Source organism: Trachypithecus francoisi, unplaced genomic scaffold, assembly GCF_009764315.1.
Source record: "Trachypithecus francoisi isolate TF-2019V2 unplaced genomic scaffold, Tfra_2.0 Lachesis_group13, whole genome shotgun sequence".
NCBI lineage: Eukaryota > Metazoa > Chordata > Mammalia > Primates > Cercopithecidae > Trachypithecus > Trachypithecus francoisi.
The window spans coordinates 17,178,704-17,198,555 of NW_022681458.1; the positions used below are offsets into that span (position 1 = coordinate 17,178,704).

Below are 19,852 nucleotides of genomic sequence, written 5' to 3' on the forward strand. Positions count from 1 at the left end.
GATGATTTATTTACAACTTAACCATTCTGGAGCAGAATTATTTTAATGTCTTTGGCATGTTCTTTATCCAGTGATAATATTATTCAAAAGTGGCACTTTTTATCTTTCCTTTGGAAAATGTTGAGAACTTCCAAACAGATTGGTAAAATGAGCAGTTCTGCGATTGTGTGAGTTACATGGGCTTTTGCTATTGTTAGCTGACTTCATAACCATTTTTATGAGGTATACTTGATATTGTTATAATATTTTTTTAAAAATTAAAAAATAGAGATGAGTTATTATGTTGCCTAGGCTGGTCTTGAACTCCTGGGCTCAAGTAATCCTCCTACCTGAGCCTCCCAAAGTGCTGGGATATAGGTGTCAGTCACCACACCCAGCCTGCTATGACTTCTAGGAAGCTTTGTTTCTTATATTATACTTGCCCTTGTTTAAACTTTTATTTAATCTTGTGTGTAAAATGATTGCTTAGTAGAAAGTTGCCAGTATAATTTACTTGATACTATTACTTTACTTGATAACATTTTGAAGAGAAGAAGACATTTAGGCTGAAGAAAAGGAAGAATTATGGGCTGGGCGTGGTGGCTCATGCCTGTAATCCCAACACTTTGGGAGGCTGAGGCAGGTGGATCACAAGGTCAGGAGTTCGAGACCAGCCTGGCCAACGTGGTGAAACCCTGTCTGTACTAAACACACACACACACACACACACACACACACACACATCAGCCAGATGTGGTGGTGGGCACCTGTAATCCCAGCTACTTGGGAGGCTAAGGCAGGAGAATTGCTTGAGCCTGGAGGCAGAGGTTGCAGTGAGCCAAGATCACGCCATTGTACTCCAGCCTGGGCAACAAGAGCAAAACTCTGTCTCAATAAATAAATAAATAAATAAATAAATAAAAGGAGAAGTACAAATAACTTGGTTTCACCTGTGAGATAGTCCTCATACTGCATCAGTAATGACTTAAACTTTTTTTAACTATTATTTTTTTGTGGGGAGATCTGTTGAATTTGGGAAGCCTCCAGTTTTAATAAAATGTTTTTATTATGGTGGAAACATCTATAAAACTTAGGACTATAGAAATGCTAAGAATAGGCCGGGCGCGGTGGCTCAAGCCTGTAATCCCAGCACTTTGGGAGGCCGAGACAGGCGGATCACGAGGTCAGGAGATCGAGACCATCCTGGCTAACACGGTGAAACCCCCGTCTCTACTAAAAATACAAAAAACTAGCCGGGCGAGGTGGCGGGCGCCTGTAGTCCCAGCTACTTGGGAGGCTGAGGCAGGAGAATGGCGTAAACCCGGGAGGCGGAGCTTGCAGTGAGCTGAGATCCGGCCACTGCACTCCAGCCTGGGCGACAGAGCGAGGCTCGTCTTAAAAAAAAAAAAAGAAAAGAAAAGAATAAGGAACTAAGGAAGTTACACACGTCACACATTTGTAGTCAGAAATTAAGTTCAAAAAATAATTTAGGTCATTTGCATTTTTTAGTATGCAAAATAAATGGAAAAATTAAAGTGCAATAAAAATGTAATTTTGAAAATGAAGGCAGTTGAAAACATCGAAATATTAATTATTTAATAAAATAAACTTAAAAAATGAAAATATAAGTATCTTTACTTATGTAGGATTAAATATATTTCAGATAATCTGTCCTCTATAATGAATTGATTTAATTATGTTTTTCTCTTTTTAGAAATGAGCATCTTTTTATTTCTGGAAGCAACTTTTTAATGAGATTTTATTAAGCATTAGACTATGACTAATTATAATATTCAAATGCAAAACCAAAACGATGGATAAATAAATGAATAAAAAAGGCACATTAATAGAAAAAAATGAATAAAATCAATTACGGATTCTGCTTGAAACACCTGATCTCATGATAATAGCAATAATAAAACAATTTGTACATACTTTATTAATTGAACATTTATTAAAAATATAAGAGCACAGAGCAAATTAATTTGGAAGAAAATTTAAATCTTTTACATACAAATACCCTCAAGAATAATAAATCATGGAGTATTAATAAAATTAAACCAACTGATAATTTTAGAAAGTGCTTCACGTGCAGAGAATTTTATTCAAGTCCTCTCTGCTCTCTGCCAGTGCTTGCTTTTTTTTTTTTGAAATGGGGTCTCACTCTGTCACCCAGGCTGGAGTGCAGCAGCACGATAGCAGTGCAGTGCAACCTGGACCTCCTGGGCTCAAGCAATCCTCTCACCTCAGCTTCCTGAGTAGCTGGGGCTGCAGGCGTGTGCCACCACACTCGGCTAATTTACAAAAAACGATTACAGAGAAAGGGTCTCACTATGTTGCCCAGGCTGGTCTCAAATTTCTGGGCTTAAGTAAGCCTCCTGTCTCAGCCTCCCAAAAAATTCTGGGATTACAGGCATGAGCCACTTTGCCCAACAATTAAAGCCTTTTATATTCAAAATATTTTGAGCCAAAATACATGATTACTGAATTTAGGAATTTTTCTGAGACAGCCATCCAAATACTATTTAAATATTATTTCAACCCTGGTGAACTTTTGGATCAATAAAAATAATGATTTGATTTTTTTTTTTTATCTCTGTACAAATTTTCAACTATCAGTCTCTCAGAGCAAACAAGTGGGCCATAGTGCACTGGTTGTGATGTTCTGAACCATCTGACCGAGTACCATATTTGTGTTTAGAGAGTCAAAGTGGAGCAGGAACTGAGGACCTTCATGCCGGTCCTGGCTGTGCCACTGGCAAGGCTCTTGGACTTGCTCTTTGGAATGGATGGAATGTTAGAATCAGATGTGATCATAGAGTGGTCTAATTCACTCGATAGATAGAAGAGGGAAGAAAAATCATTGCTGTGACATTTATGTTTTGATCAAGTCCCAGTGCTAGTCATTCATTTCATTAAACTTTGTCTTCATCAAAAGTGTTACCCCATGAGAATATTTGATGAGTCTGGTAAGAAATACAGTCCTAATGACATTCAATCATGCTCTTCAGCCTTTTAAATGATACAAGTGAAGAATATTGAGTGCTCTCTAAATGAAAGATGTCATTATAAGAGTAGAAAGAACCACTCCTGAAATAAAAGGGGAATTGCAAGTTTGTATTGGTTGGGAGTGGTGGTTCATGCCTGTAATCCCAGCACTTTGGGAGGCTGAGGCGGGCGGAAATCACCTAGGTCAGGAGTTTGAGACCAGCCTGGCCAACATGGCAAAACCCTGTCTCTACTAGCCGAGCGTGGTGGCTCACACCTGTAGTCCCAGCCACTTGGGAGGCTGAGGCAGGAGAATTGCTTGAACCGGGGAGGTGGAGGTTGCAGTGAGCTAAGATGGTGCCACTGCACACCAGCCTGGGTGACAGAGTGAGACTCCATCTCAAAATAAATAAATAAGTAAATAAATAAAAGTAAATAAATGAAAAGTTTGCATTGTCGAATTTTGGAGGAGTGATTTCTCATATGTTTCAGAAGGAAAGGAGAGAACAGAGGAAGAATACATTTTTTGCTGGTATTGAATTTGCAGCCTCTCTTGAAGATTGGTTTATTCATGGTGGAATTATGGCCAGTGGAATGTGGGTTGAAGTAACCCCTACCCGCTGCAGGTCTGGCTTATAAAAATCTCCCATATGAGACCTCTATTCCTTGTTTACAGCTAAACAAAAAGACTCCAGGACCCAGAGAAGGCAGAGCCATGAGATGGGAGGAATCTGTCAAAAGACTGTCAGGAAAGATAACCAACCAGGACAGCCAAACTGGACTAATACATGCAACAGAAGTCAACCTTTATTGTGTTATGCCACAGCACTGGGGGTGTTACAGCATTGAGCCTGCCCCAATGCACAAAAAAAACTGTGCGCTACCATCAGCAGGATCAGGATATGTGAAATCAAGTTTATTTACAGGAAGTGCACAACAAGCGACTACCTGGAAAAAGGTAGATAATAAGCATGATTGGGAAAGCAGGCTTCTAACACATAGACACCAAAATGTAGAAGTAGAAAGATTGTGATGCTGCCATTCACACATCATGTCAGTTTTGTAGAGGTACAAATTGGGTCCCACAGGTTACCCTACACCTGCATACAAATTTTGTTTGCCTGTCACTGTATAAAAAATTGAATCAATCATGTTATTTCACACACAAATAGTCTTTCGTTTTTCTTGGAAAATTGTAAGAGCTAGCAATACTGAGCCTGCACTTCTTTGTGGCAAGAATCAGCTGGAGTTGGAGGCTTGCACTACTATTTCCAACAGTCTCCACCACTGCACCTACCCACTTCTCTGATTTCTATACTAGCTTAGTTCTGGGCATTTTCTCTTTTCTTTTCTTTTCTTCTCTCTCTCTCCTTCCTTCCTTCCTTCCTTCCTTCCTTCCTTCCTTCCTTCCTTCCTTCCTTCCTTCCTTCCTTCCTTCCTTCCTTCTTTCCTTCTTTTCTTCTGTTTTTGACCGAATCTTACTCTGTTGCCCAGGCTGGAGTGCAGTGGTGTCATCTTGGCTCACTGCAATCTCTGCCTCCCAGGTTCAAATGTTTCTTTTGCCTCAGCCTCCTAAGTAGCTGGGATTACAGGTACGTGCCACCACTCTCGGCTACTTTTTGTATTTTTAGTAGAGATGGGATTTCTTCTTGGTTGTGGCTTGTTCTGTTCATTCCTTTTACCTAAATGTTGTTCACTCCATCTCCCTATATCCAGATTCTTTAACACCCAACTCAAGTATTGCTGTCTTCCTGAATCCTCTCTCATTCCATTCTTTCTCCCTTCTCTGAAATCTCTTTGAATTAAATCTATGCCTCACAAGGTACTTAATTTATCACTTTTAATGTTATATTGCAGATATTTAAATATAAATTACCTGGACATAAAAAGTCCAGGATGAGTGGGAGGGCTGTGTGTGTGTGTGTGCACGCGCATATGTGTGTTAGAGAGAGAAATAACTTTTTCTGAGTCTCCTAATGGTCTATTGATATCTTATATACATTGACACGATTTCTCACAGCTACTAGATTAGAATCTAAAACCTCTCCTTTAAAAAGCTTTATTTTTCTTTTTTATCCTTTTTGAGACAGGGTCTCACTCTGTCATCAAGGGGGCAGTGGCATGATCTTGGCTCACTGCAGCCTCTGCCTCCCAGGCTCAAGTGATCCTCCCACCTTTACCTCTGGAGCTGGGACTACAAGTGCATGCCACCAGGCCCAGCTAATTTTTGTATTTTTTGTAAAGAAGGGTTTTTTGTTTGTTTGTTTGTTTGTTTGTTTTCCAGCTGGGTGCAGTGGTTCACGCCTGTAATCCCAGCACTTTGGGAGGCCGAGGTGGGTGGATCACCTGAGGTCAGGAGTTTGAGAGTAGCCTCGCCAATGTGGTGCATGGTCTTTACTAAAAATACAAAAAAGTTAGGTGTAGTGGCAGAGGCCTGTAATCCTAGCTACTTGGGAGGCTGAGGCAGGAGAATCGCTTGAACCCAGGAGTTGGAGGTTGGAGTGATCAGAGATCTCACCATTGCACAGCCTGGGCAACAAGAGCGAAACTCTATCTCAAAAACAAAACAAAACAAAAAAGGTTTATTTTTTCATGTTGCCAAGACTGGTCTCGAACTCCTGAACTTAAGCCGTCCTCCCATGTCAGCCTCCCAAAGTGCTGGGATTACAGGCATGAGCCACCGTGCCCAGCCAAAAGGTATGTTTCTCTTAATACTGCCAAAGATTTTTGAATAATCACAAGAAGTTCTTGAATCCAGCAAGTTGTATGATCATTTCTACAGTATATCATCAAATAGTTTATTTTTGATCAAGAGAGTTTGTACTGTCTTGTATGTTGTCTTGAATCCAGAAATAACGTTAAAATATTGTACTTCTGAAGCATGATAGGATTCCAAAACTTCAGGTGACAGGTCACTCTCTACTGTCCAAGACCTTTTCTGTTTTGTCTACTACTGGGTCCCTATCACCCTTACCAGTGCCTGGCACACAGTAAGATATCAGTGACTGCTGAAAGTTGATGAACATGGTGATTACTTGGTTGCTGCTGTTCTTGTGATAAAATGATCAAAATTAAAACTGAGCACTTAACAGTGGCACCATAAGGATATGTTTTCTTTCTTGTGAAATAAAAATAAGAGGTTTGGAAGCAGAAGTTAAACTGCCACATTTCCAAGCCAGCCTTCATTCGACACACCAAGCTTTTACGTTGAAGTTATTCATCTGGGTGGGGAGCCCATTGCCAAGTCTTGCCAGCACGATGAAAAAGAACCTGATGGCTTGTTGATGTGATTGTACAAGGAGGAATAGGCTTTTCAAAAATATGACTCAAGTCTACCCAAATATGTGCACTTTTTGTATTTTTAAATGTGTCATGTGGATTATGATTTTAGTGCAAGATGATGATAGGGGATCACTTTTTAAGATTATAAAACTTTTGGATTATTATTATTTCCAAGTCATGAAGTAGAAAGCAGTGACATGCTGATTGCTCTCTGTCTCTTCAGTCTTCCTTTTGCCCTTTGCTACAAAACGTGTTGACTTTCTCTTTAGATACCATGTGAGATCTGTGTAAATGCAAGTGATGTGAAGATAAAGCCTAGGAAGGCATATCTATAAAGAAAAATGGAAAAACACCTTTGAAGAAGCTTAGCTGTAGCTGAAAGTGATAGTTACCAGGAGAATGACTGACTACCAAGCACATTGTATACTAGACCCAGCTAATATATTATTCATAAGGGACAGGAAAAGCAGTTTCCCTCCTTTCCTCCCTCCCTTCCTTTTTATTCCTTCCTTCCTTCCTCCCTCCCTCCCTTTTCCTTATTTCCTTCCTTCCTTCCTTCTTCCCTCCCTTCCTTCCTTCCCTCCTTCCTTCCTTCTTCCTTCCCTCCCTCCCTTCCTTCTTTCCCTCCTTCCTTTTTCCCTTCCTTCTTTCTTTCCCTCTCTCCCTCCTTCCCTCCCTCCCTCCCTTCCTTCCTTCTTTCCTTCTTTCCTTCCTTTCTTCCTTCCTATTTAGAACAGATGAGCAAGTGAGGAAGAACAGATAATAGTAAAAGAAAGTTGTATTTCATGTTGATAAATGTAAAGATTCCCTGTATGTTTGATTCACACATTGTGTGCTCTTGTTTATATATGGAAATGTAATGAAACAAGAATTTAGAGTGAACAATTGTAAAAAGGGGCTGAGAGCCAGGTTAAGGCCCTTTATACAGTATTGACTTCTCTTAATTGTTCTTTATTTTTCTTTTGAGATGGAGTCTTGCTCTGTTGCTCAGATTGGAGTGTGGAGTACAGTGGCATGATCTTGGCTCACTGCACCCTCTGCTTCTGGGGTTCAAGTGATTCTCTTGCCTCAGCCTATTGAGTAGCTGAGACTATAGGCATGCACAACCACACCCGACTAATTTTTGTATTTTTAGTTAGTAGAGACGAGGTTTCACCCTGTGGGCCAGGCTGGTCTCACACTCCTGACCTCAAGTGATCTGCCTGCCTCGGCCTCCCAAAGTGCTGGGATTACAGGTGTGAGCCACTGCACCCAGCCATCAATTGCTCTTAATAATTGCCTTTTAGTGACAAAGGCAAATTATAGGCTGTAGAAAATTAGGCTTAGTGATAAAGGGTCCATGTTATAACCAAGTGTTTCTTTTGGAAGTGTATACAATGGGAGTGGTTCCTTCACTTGCTCCCAATAAAAATCACACTGCAAAAACTAACACTTAGAAAAATAAAACTCAACAGAAAATTGATTGAGAAATCACACTAAACAGGAAATTGATTGTATATTTAGTAAAAATTGCAAATATTAATATTTAGAAAAACAAAACTCAACAGAAAATTGATTGAGAAATGATACTGGCGTCTCTCTCTCTTACTTTCTCTTTCTCTCTCCTCCTCATCCTTAGAGAAAACAGAATATTCAAATCAGGACTGCTACCTGTGGGCAGTCTGCCGTATACCAGGGCTTCCCAACCCATTTGCTATGCTCTGTGGGGGTGACATAAATGCAGTACAGGTGACCTGAAAGTGTTGATCTTTTGGCCCCAGCGGAGCCTTTTTTCTTTACCAAAGGAAATGTACCAAAAATAGGATTATTTTCTATGAGTGGCATGACATAAAAAGGTTGGGATGCTGTGCCACAAACTACTTTATAACGACTAGTCTTACAAGCTTGACCCTATAGAGAATATTTAGAAAAGTCATCGGATTAATATGACAGTCCAAATGCACTAAGCTATTGTGCATGTGCTGAGCCCTCCACCTGGAATATCCTACCTTTTGGTCTCCTGCCTTGGGAATGCCCCACTCACTGTTGACCTGGTAACTTTTGGTCACCATCCAGGGCTCAGCTCAATGTCAGCTCCTGTGAAACTATCCCCATGACTCCCTTCCCCAGCATGAATGGATTTTATTGGGTACCACGGGAGCAGAGAACACTGCGACTCCTATGTATGTGAACCTACATGGACAACAGGCCATTTCTCCCTCAAACCTGAGCTTCTGCAAGGCAAGGGGTGTGAGCTTATATTGCTACCCAGATGGATTACTTAATGTTTATTACATCAATGCCTATGTCACACTTTCAAATTCACATGGAAGGAAGTGCATTCAAACCATAGCCATGGGTTTCCTACCCACCACATCCCCACATCCTCCTGGATGCATTTAGCTGTAGAGTCAGGGGTCAGCGTCCTGCTGTTTCTTTTTGGTCCTTGATATTGTTTTTTTTTTTTTTTTTTTTTTTTTTGAGATGCAGTCTTGCTCTGTAGCCTGGGCTGGAGTGCAATGGTGCCATCTCAGCTCACTGCAACCTCTGCCTCCCAGGTTCAAGCGATTCTGCCTTAGCTTCCTGAGTAGCTGGGATTACAGGCATGCACCACCACATCCAGCTAATTTTTTATATTTTTAGTAGAGACAGGGTTTCACCATGTTGACCAGGCTGGTCTCAAACTCCTGACCCCAAGTGATCTGCTCGCCTAGGCCTCCCAAAGTGCTGGGATTACAGGTGTGAGCCACCGTGCCTAGCCTTCCTTGATATTGTTGATAGAGCCATTTGAGGAGATTTGCTTTTCTTTGCTGACAACCTGTACTGGAAATGGTTAACTCTGCGTGTCTAGGTTGCTGAAGCTCTGCACATTTAAAAACCTGCCTCCAGAACTGGCTGGCTCTTGAGACATAATGTCTGAGCCCCTGGAATGTTTGGCCTGATAAGAGTGTTCTGCATACCCCAGCCTTGGGCCATGCCGTACCAGTGTGACCAGATAGGTTGATCTTAGCTTTGTGATTTATGCCAAATACTGTTTTTGCTCTGGGTGAGGACGCTGGAGTCTGGGTGGCTGAGGTCAGTCACATGGGTGCTGCATGCCTAGGTAACTGGTGTCTAGGTAAAACCGAAAGACACCGAGGCTTGGTGAGCTTCCCTGGTTGGCAAAACTTTGCATATGTCGCCACATGTTGTTGCTGGGAGAATTAAATGCATCCTCCTATGACACCACTGAAGGGAAGTGAGAAGCTTAGGCCAGGCTTCTCCTGGACTTCTCCCCATGTGCCTTTTCCCTTTTCCTCATTCTAATTTAGATGCTTTCACTGCAATAAACTGTAACTGTGACTATAATGGCTTCAGAATGCTGTAAGTCCTTCTAGGGAATCATCGAGCCTGAGGTGGTACTGGAGACCCCCGACACAACCCAGTTCAGATGCTATTGTTCAGTAGTTTGGTATGTGAAAACAGTCACGGAGGCCGGGTGCGGTGGCTCACGCCTGTTATGCCAGCACTTTGGAAGGCCGAGGTGGGCAGATCACCTGAGGTCAGGAGTTGGAGACCAGTCTGGCCAACATGGTGAAACCCCATCTCTACTAAAAATACAAAAAATGAACCAGGCGTAGTAGTGTGCACCTGTAATCCCAGCTAACTCGGGAGGCTGAGGCAGGAGAATTGGTTGAACCTGGGAGGCGGAGGTTGCAGTGAGCGGACATTGTGCCATTGCACTCCAGCCTGGGCAACGAGAGTGAAACTCCATCTCGATCAATAAAAAAAAAAAAAAGAAAAGAAAAAGAAAAAAAAAAGAAAACAATTGTGGGCACCAGGAAGGGGACAGTTGGAGGGAAAGTCTGGGAAGGTGTTTTGTGGGCAGAGTGCAGTAGGGTCTGTGAGAAAGTCAGGGCTTCTCAATTTCCTGGGATTATGTGGTGAGAGCCAGAATTGACATGGCTGAGTAAAAGCTCTCAGCCAATATTTGAAATTAGTACACTTCAGGCTTTGTTTCTTCTGACTCAAAATGTATCTCCATGTTCCCAGGCGAAGGGGACAGTAAGCAAAGGGTAAGTATGTATGACTGGCAATTTTGCCGATTTGAAAGTTCTAACTGCCCAGGGCAGCTTGCCCATCAGCCTTGCTAGGACTGCCCTGCAGGCAGCAGGGACCGTAGACCTGCATGGGACTGGTGAGAGGCAGGCTTGCCCAGCCTTGTTGGCTGCTTAGCCTTTCGAGGCCGCGGGAATTGCTTTACAGAAGCTGTTTAGCACCTAGAACCCCTGAGTTAATTGATAAGGTGGGTTTTGGACCTGAAGTGCTGGGGTTCATGACTTGACTCTGTCCCCTGCCAGCTGTGTGGCTTCTGGCAGGTAACTACTCCCTGCCTCAGTTTCCTCACCAGTGCTCAGGACAGGGTCTGCCACCTGGTAAGTGCTCCAGAAATGCTAGCTGCTGTTCTTGGTTTCTCTTCTGGAGCTCTCTGATAAGCAGCAAAAGTGCTATCCTAACCCTATTGTAGGGAAGAAGTTTTATGTTGCCTAAAATAGCTTCATTGAAGAAAAAGGCCCAGAACTGGGGGCACCATTTTGTAAGCTGGTTATAGAAATTGCACTTCAAGGCCGGCCACAGTGGCTCATGCCTGTAATCCCAGCACTTTGAGAGGCTGTGACAGACTGATCACTTGAGGTCAGGAGTTCAAGGCCAGCCTGGTCAACGTGGTGAAACTCTGTCTCTACTAAAAATACATATTTAGCTGGGGTGGGGAATGGGAATAATGGAGACCGTGGGGAGGATAGGGGGATAGAGAGGTTGGTGAGTGTCTGTAATCCCAGTTGCTCAGGAGGCCGAGGCATGAGAATCGCTTGAAACCAGGAGGCAGAGGTTGCAGTGAGCAGAGATCTCACCACTGCACTCCAGCCTGGGAGACAGAGTGAGACTGTGTCACAAAAAATAAAAATAAAAAAAAAAAGAAATTGTGCTTCAATACCATTTATTGCATAGTATATTCAAAGGAGAGGGTTTCTTTCTATGAATAAGTTGAGGTGTGTCCCCCTGGTGGTCTTCCTCCCCCACTTCCCCGTAGGCTCTCTCTTGACTTCTTTCCACTGCTTACAACTGGGAAGGACAAATTCTTGCTTCACCAAACAAAGCAAGTATAAGGCTAATATCATCCGTGATGCCAAATGGACAAATCTCACAAAATGGGAACTTAATCATAGACAAATTCTTAGGTTTAAGATAATCTCTTCTTTTGACATATTCAGAATAACCCCAAAATAAGCCTTATTTTTGCCCAGGTTCAGAAGGCCATAGACCAACTGTGATCCCTGGAACACAGGAGTCCGAGTGTGTCAAGAGTCTGATCTGACCTGGCTACCTTATATGATACAGCCAGCCTGTCCCTCCGCAAGACAGTAAATAAGGCATAATATGATATTTTATTTCTCTGGGGCCATGGACTCCATTTTCAAACTCTTAAAAGATTGAGCAGTATTGGAATGTTTAAAGAAAGAAATAAAAATCCCTAGTAAAATTTCTTTGTTTTTAACAAAAATTCAAATGGTATTCAGAAAAAATGAAAAGTAAACATAATATCCAATATTGGATGACACAGGTAAACAGCATACATCGTGGAAGAATTTGTGTGTGTGAAAAGCATTATAATGATCATATCTGTTCCACCAGGAATTATGAGACCGTAACTCAGGGATCTGCAAATTATGGTCCTTTGGCCAAATCCAACCTGTGGACTATTTTTGTGTGGCCAGCCAGGAAGGTAAGAATGTTCTTTACATTTTCAGAAGGTTATTAAAAGAGGAAAGAGAGGAGAAGGAAGAGGAGGAGGGAGGGAGAGGGGTAAGAGAAACTCCTGTGTGTTCAATGCAGATGTTGAATCAACTGCACATTTGAAACTTGTTGATATTCTGCCTTAAATGGAAAGAACGTCTCTTAAAGGAACGGGCCCTTAAAGCTCCTGATACCTGTGCTGTTGCTTTTAAGACACTTATAGCAGGGAAGTGACGCCAGGGTCACACTGTCTAGCCCAGGGCACTATTTTCTCCTCTCTTGAGGAAGCTTTTCCATTTCCTGGAAGCCTGCAGCACCCCTTCTTCCACATTCTGCAGAGTGTGGTGTGGATAGGAGGCATTCTTATGCTCTTTAATTTATTTGTATGTCTTTCTGAAACCAAATACTATAAGGTATTGATACGGTGGGAGGGGGGGTCAGGGAAGCGCTGGGTAGAAAAGGGCGGGATTCCTGGCGAGGACTCCACCCTAAGGCCTGTGACCGCGGACCTAAGTGAGAACAGGCACTCCTGTTTTTGTGCCCAAATGTTGCATTTTCCAAGACCACTCTGGCCTACCACTCCCCATTCCTGTGCTCATATAAACCTGCAACCTTAGCGGGCACACACACAAGTGGTTGAATGTTCAGGGGAGCAGAGGAACACACCAGCAGACACCAGCAGACCCCAGCAGACCAGCAGTGTAGGAACACGTGGCAGAGAAACAGAGAAGGGGAGTCGGCCGGGGCAGTCAGAGGGAAGTCCAGCTGCTGGGCGGCCTGACTTCAGGGGCAGACCACCTTCCCACTCCATCCCCACTTCCCACTCCCCACCCATCTCACTGAGAGCCACCTCCACCACTGAATAAAACCTTGCACTCATCCTTCAAGCCCACATGTGATCTGATTTTTCCAGTACACTGGGCAAGAACTTGGGATACAGAAAGCTGTCACACTGGCCGTCTGCCCTCTTGATAAGGCAGTGTGTCTAATTGAGCTGATCAACACAAGCTGTTTGCAGACAGCAAAGCTGAAAGAGCACACTGTAACACACACCCACTTGGGCTTTGGGAGTTGTAGACACCCACTCCTAGACGCTGCTGTGGAGCCAGAGCCCAAAAGTGCTCCCCATGGCCTCTGTACCTGCCCATCTGCATGCTCCCTCTAAGGGTTTTAGCAGTGGGGTGGCTGAAGGAGCAAGCCACACCCCTGTCAAACGTCCTCTGAGGGTGATAAGGGAACTCTCCCATTGCAGAATGTTCCATCGATCTCATTGCATGTCACTTCTGTGGTTATTTCTGTATAAGTCTGGCTTCAGAGTCTTGGGCAGGAATATAATCAGGGATATATTATGTTGCATTGAAAAACATCAGACATAGCTTTCATTGTTTGCCTACTGCTTGTTTTTTTAGTGTTTCCAACATAGAAGAACTTGAGAGGAATTTCCAAACCCAGGCCCAATGCTTAGTGATTTCTTTGGGATGAAGCACAGTACAGCTAAGATACAAATCAGATCTATCCCCTCTGTTGCTGTAAACCCCACAGTGGCCTCTGTTACCCATGGAATAATGTCCACCCTCCTTGCTGTGGAACCAGATCTATCTATCTATCTATCTATAGATATATCTATATATACACACACACAAACATATATAAATTTAATTTTAAGTTCCAGGATACATGTGCAAGACATGCAGGTTTGTTACATAGGTAAACGTGTGCCATGGCGGTTTGCTGCACCTGTCGACCCATCACCTAGGTATTAAGCCCCACATGCATTAGTTATTTATCCTGATGCTCTCCCTCCCCACCCCTGCCACCACCCACAGGCCCCAGTGGTGGTGTTCTCCTCCCTGTGTCCATGTGTTCTCATTAAGAACCAGGTCTTTTCATGCTTTCTCCTTCCTTTCTGATCCCAGTACCCCACATCCAGCTGTGTCCCTAACATGTGATGTGTTTTCTTCTGCATTTTTGTATGTTTGAGCTTGTACATCACCTCCTCAGAGAGCTATTCCTTGATCACCCCAGTTCAGTAGCAACCTGTCTCCCCACTGTCACTGTCTTGCCCATAACCCTGTTTTATTTTCTTTATAACACTTACTTTATTTGAAATTATTCTATTGGTTGGTTTAGTTGCTTACCTATTTGTTCATGTATTCATGCATTTATTGCATCTGTCCTCTCCCTCTTCTCCCTCACTATACTATGTACTTTTTGAGGGCAGAAACTCCATATCTGCAGTAGCTAGAACCCTGCTTAGTAAACAGCCTGGCATGCAGTAGGGTCCCAAAAGGTCCTGATATGGTTTGGCTGTGTCCCCACCCAAATCTCAACTTAAATTGTGTCTCCCAGAATTCCCACATGTTGTGGGAGGGCCCAGGGGGAGATAATTGAATCATGGGGCTGGTCTTTCCTGTGCTATTCTAGTGATAGTGAATAAGTCTCATGAGATCTGATGGGTTTATCAGAGGTTTCTGCTTTTGCTTCTTCCTCATTTTTCTCTTGCCACCACCATGTAAGAAGTGCCTTTCACTTCCGCCATGATTCTGAGGCCTCCCCAGCCATGTGGAACTGTAAGTTCAATTAAACCTTTTTTTCTTTCCACTCTTAGGCATGTCTTTATCAGCAGCATGAAAATGGACTAATACAGGCCCCTTTTCTACCTGCCTGAGGGTATCTTCTCATCTTTAGTACCCAGCATCACTTTCTCAACCTTCCCAGGTAAAGGAGTGTGCTTCTTCTTTTTTGTTTTGCTAACTTAGTTCTTAAGTAGCTGTTGTGTCAGCATATGTATCAAATCCCCCACTAAACTCTGAGGCACTCCAGAAGGCAGGAACTGGTCTCTCAGTACCCATAGCTCACAGTAAGGTATGTCCTAGGGGCAGATTTTTATTGCATGAAAGAACAAATGAATAAATCCATAGTAGTTTTCTAATTAATACTCATTGTATTAATATGTTGAGTTGAATTGATTCTACAATTTCTAGATTCTTTTTTCTCAAAAACAAAACAAAAAAAAAACCTATTAGTATATTTCTATCGCTATATCTATTATCCTAATATAATTTTTTTCTGAAGTTTAAAAATATATCACTTTATGAGTGACAAAATATGAGAAGGCTAGCTTGGTTTATATTTGGTTTTTCTTTTTCTCTCCTTTCTCTCTCTTTCTTAATTTGTAGACAAAAAAATTTAGAAATTGGCTGGGCATGGTGGCTCACTCCTGTAATCTCAGCAGTTTGGGAGGCCGAGTGGGTGGATCACGAGGTCAGGAGTTCAAGACCAGCCTAGCCAACATGATGGAACCCCGTCTCTACTAAAAATACAAAAATTAGCCAGACGTGGTGGCATGTGCCTGTAATCCCAGCTACTAGGAGGCTGAGGCAGGAGAATTGCTTGAACCCGGGAGGCAGAGGTTGCAGTGAGCTGAGATCATGCCACTGTCCTCCAGCCTGGGCAACAGAGCAAGACTCTGTCCCAGAAAAAAATAAAAAAATAAAAAAATCTGGAAATCATATGGGGGCCTCATATTTCTAGCCATTATACCGCTGTGCCCACTTCTTTCCCTCATGTTAGAGATATTTACAGTGCCGCAGCAAAGTGGAGTTCTTGAAACAGCTTCCAAGGATCCCTTTCATAATTCCAGTGGATGAGATTGTATTTAGGCCAGACACCTCACACAAAAAGAAATAGGAGTTAATTTAACCAGGGCTGTATCATGGTTGATGTTCTTCAAATGTTTGAATTTAAGATCCAGGAAAAATGGAAAAATTGTTCTTTTATTCACTCCTTCATCCAGTTGTCTGTTCATACATCCGTTATTTCGTAATACCTTAAGTACAAAAAGGACTTGGGTGAATTACGCTAATGGCAGAAATGAATGAGTTTGCAACAGAGCAGCAACCTTGGGATGGGAGAGGTCCGCGGGGGGCTCAATTTCAAGCCAAAACTGGCCCTAGGTAACGAGCACCAGAGCAGTGTTTTCTCACTTGCCTGCCAGCTGGTGAAGCAGCCAAATCACTGGTCGGCACCTTGGTATTTGGAAGTCTCTTGAAGAGATGCCTGGAGAATATGGTGGATGATTGACTTAGGTGAAAACCTTTTAGGTAAAAATAAGGCATGTCAGTTTAATGAGACCAGTTTTGTATGTATGATTTATAAAGTGAATTTGAAGGTAATTTTAAAAGATTAGTTTCAGAAGAATCGGGGGAAAAATATCTCAAGCACCAGAATGTATTTAACATGTAAACTCAAACCTAAATAGTAGTATTACCCAGGGTTCTTGATAGCAAGCAATGGCTTTAATATAAAAAGGAAAGAAAGAGAGAAAGGAAGGGAGAAAGAGAAAGGAGAGGGAAGAAGAACTGAAAAGACACTAGCAAACACATCACATTGATGAGGAGTCAAGAAAACCAGACTGGGAAAAGGGCAGGACCCAGGGTAGCTCTAGGAGCTCAGCTGCAGGATGGCAGCCAAAGTCACTCTACAGAAGCAGTGTGGCTAGGAAGCTGCAGCCAGCACAGATGCCATACCATGTAATATAGCTTCTGCTACCCCTGAACTGTAGCTCCCAAAGCATCACAAGATTTGATCTGATATCATCCGTGGTGTCTAGTGTTCCGAGGTCAGTGAGCTTAAATAGGAATGACTCTGGTATGGTGTCATGCCCAGCCCTGACTGTCCAGGGTAGATGAAGGCACCCTTCTGTGTCTGTGGAAGGAATCAGGTGCCCAGAAGTACCCCACTGCCAAGAGCCTGCCCCACACCTCAGAGGGCAGAGTAGGAGTCACCCTCAAGGAAATGAAAGTGTTTTGGGGAAGGGAGATGGATCCTGGGAATGAAAACACAGAATGAAAAGAATCCAGGGAAATGCCCCAGACTGCTTCAAAAAACTGAATAGAAGGAAAAAATCCTAAACCTTTATGCATTAGTCCATTTTCATGCTGCTGATAAAGACATACCCAAGACTGGCTAATTTACACAGAAAAAGAGGTTTAATGGACTCACAGTTCCATGTGGCTGGGAGTCCTCACAATCATGGTGGAAGGTGAAGGGCACATCTCACATGGTGGCAGACAAGACAGAACGAGAGCCAAGTGAAAGGGGAAACCTCTTATAAAACCATCAAATCTCATGAGACTTACTCACTACTAAGAGAACAGTATGGGAGAAACTGCCTCCATGATTCAACCACTTCCCACTGAGTCCCTCCCACAACACATGGGAATTATGGGAGCTACAATTCAAGATGAGATTGGGGTGGGTGCGTTAAATTTAGAAAAATAAGCACAGGGACCAACGACTGTTATAATCTATAGATACAGACTAGTCTGTCACTGAAAGGGCTTTCAGTATGCATGTCATAATCCCATGCCTCTGTTTTAAGGGAGAAAGGGGCCCAGTGAGTGACTTTGCAACTGGAAAGCAAATTGTAGAGTTGGAACTGGAACCCACACCTCCAGATTCCCAGTTCAGCATTGAAATTGGACTAGGATTTCTTATTTAACATCCTGTGTAAGGTTATGCACTCGGATCTGGGTTAGAATCCCAGCTCAGGCACTTACTTTCTGTGGGAACTTGGGTTTTGCCCAACTTCACAGTTTTCTCATCAGTGAAACTGGAAAAAAAAATTATCTCCTTTCATTTTGAGTTTGTTGTGGGGATGTGGGAATTAAATAAATTAAGTAAAGCATGTCAGAGCTTGGTTCAATGCCTGACAATGCCTGCTCAACACATACCAGCCAAATCCAGTGATGAGGACTTGACTGAGTGGAATTGAGCTGATGCAGTGATAGCAGACAGTCTTCTGAAGCATACACACTGCAGTCAGAGAAAAAACTGGTTCAGGAGAGTGGTGAGTTGGTCGATGACAAATGCATTGAGGAACTTTGCCAAAGAAACAGCTGAGTAAAGGCCAAATTCCTGGCTCATGATGTTTTTAAAAATTGATTTTTGTATATTCTTAGATTAGCCAAGAATATGCTCAAAATGGAGGAATGGAAGTTTGAACATGAGGAGGAGGGCAAGACAGAGATGTGGGTGTGTCTTTTGGGAACTTCAAAGTCCTAGGTGTCCTTAGAGGTACGGAGGGTCCCCCATGGGGCTCCTCTATGAACACGTGACCTACAGTAAGAGGTTAGAGCTTTGGGCCAAACGGGGCTAACCTCACGCAACAGTGAGAAACAAGTTATTCATCTTTGGGGTCCTTCAATGGCCTCCTCTGATCATTCCTGCTTGGATCCCACCTCCCCTAGCCTCTCCTTGGGGCCTCTACATGTTTGGTGCTCCAAAAGATATACCCCTGGCACCAACCCATTTTTGTCCAGTTGGCAAGTCCATGCGAACATCCCAATTATCTAATCAGAACTTACCTCTTTAGGCCCTGCCCCTAGCCCAGATAGAACACGCCAAGGATAGGAGGAAGAGGGTCAGGTTCCCAAGGTCAAAATATTTGCTTTGAACTAAGATTGAACTTCTCTCCTTTTTTATTGGCCTCTATTCAACCATCTTCTCCATTCTCCCTCTTCTCTTTTGTTGTCCTGTTTCTACCTTTGGGATTCTGGTTTTTCACCTCTGCTTTCTGACCGCCAACTCCAGACTCACAGCTTGCCTTCTTCTCTCAGTTCCATGTTGCTTAAGCATTTTTGCTGAAATCAGACCTCTTAGACTTGGACTCAGAGTCCACTTTTCTGAACTGCCACTCCTGGCAGCTCTGAAGCCTGGCACTAGATCCTGTTACATTCACTTCCTTTCAGTGAGGGCAAGTGGGCTACTGGCTATTTCTGCTAAACACTTGGGGCTTGAAATGCACAGCTTTTGTACTGGCTGGGTATGGTGGCTCACACCTATAATCCTAGCACTTTGGGAGGCTGAGGCAGGCGGATCACTTGAGGTCAAGAGTTCAAGACTAGCTTGGCCAACATGGTGAAACCCCGTCTCTACTAAAAATACAAAAAATTAGCTGAACGTGGTGATGGGTGCCTGTAATCACAGCTACTTGGGAGGCTGAGGCAGGATAATCACTTGAATCCAGGAGGTGGAGACTGCAGTGAGCCAAGATCATGCTACTGCACTCCAGCCTGGGTGACAGAGTAAGACCCTGTCTCAAAAAAAAAAAAAAAAAAAGCCCCGCAAAGTTTTTATACCACTGTTTCCCCAGATGTGAAATGTCCAAGTCATCTCAGGAGATGTTTAAGAAAATAAGGGTCCTATGAAAATACTTGAGAAGCATTTAGAAAATTTGCATACTCTCTTCTTTCTCATGGAGAATCACATCACATCTTTAGCCCATTGCAGGTTCTGGAAACTCCTATTGTAAAGAGACCTTTGAACTTGGTATTTCATAATTGTACTTGAGTGCCAGAAATAATTTTCCAGCAAGTACTTATTAAACAACTCACAACTCCTGATTCTTGGAGATGGCTGCCTTCATTCGCTTAATGATGGTATCCAGTGTGGGAGAGTATAGGCATCCTGGTAGGTGCTGGTCTATAGAGTTTTCCAACTTAGTCCTCACAGTGGACCTGAGAAGTAGATTGTATTACCCCTACTTTATTGTATTGTAGATTGTATTACCCCTACTTTAAAGAGGAGGTTGGGACTCAGTGAGGCGAAGCTTTGCAAAGCCCACACTGCTGGTAGCTGGCAGGGACTGGATTCAAGCTTGAGACTGCCAACCCTTGAGCCTGCTCACATCTTTTTTGGGTCCCACTGGCAGCCAGGGGTGAAGAATAGGCCTCTTATGTTGAATCTGCTGGTGACAGCTGTCAGTGTGGCAGAACAGGGCAATGTCACTTCTCTAGGCAACTCTCTGGGGCAACCAAGGAAATCTACTGTATGTTGTTGCAGGGGT

General features: G+C 43.1%; 1 protein-coding gene across 2 annotated transcripts in view; it reads left to right on the plus strand.

Moving 5' to 3' along the window:
• The window catches only part of AP1S3 (adaptor related protein complex 1 subunit sigma 3), a 99,782-nt gene extending 84,628 nt beyond the window's left edge, over positions 1 to 15,154 (plus strand). Inside the window, exons 5-6 of one of the 2 annotated variants that reach the window (XR_004441557.1) lie at positions 11,902 to 11,992; positions 14,612 to 15,154. Coding sequence is in view for 1 of the 2 variants with exons in the window: in XM_033230061.1 (XP_033085952.1) it covers positions 11,902 to 11,910 (9 nt within the window). In the remaining variant the exon portion in view is untranslated. Of the gene's footprint in view, positions 1 to 11,901; positions 12,034 to 14,611 lie in introns of those variants that run through there. The other variant, XM_033230061.1, reaches the window with a different exon arrangement.
• The last annotated feature ends 4,698 nt before the right edge of the window (positions 15,155 to 19,852 follow it).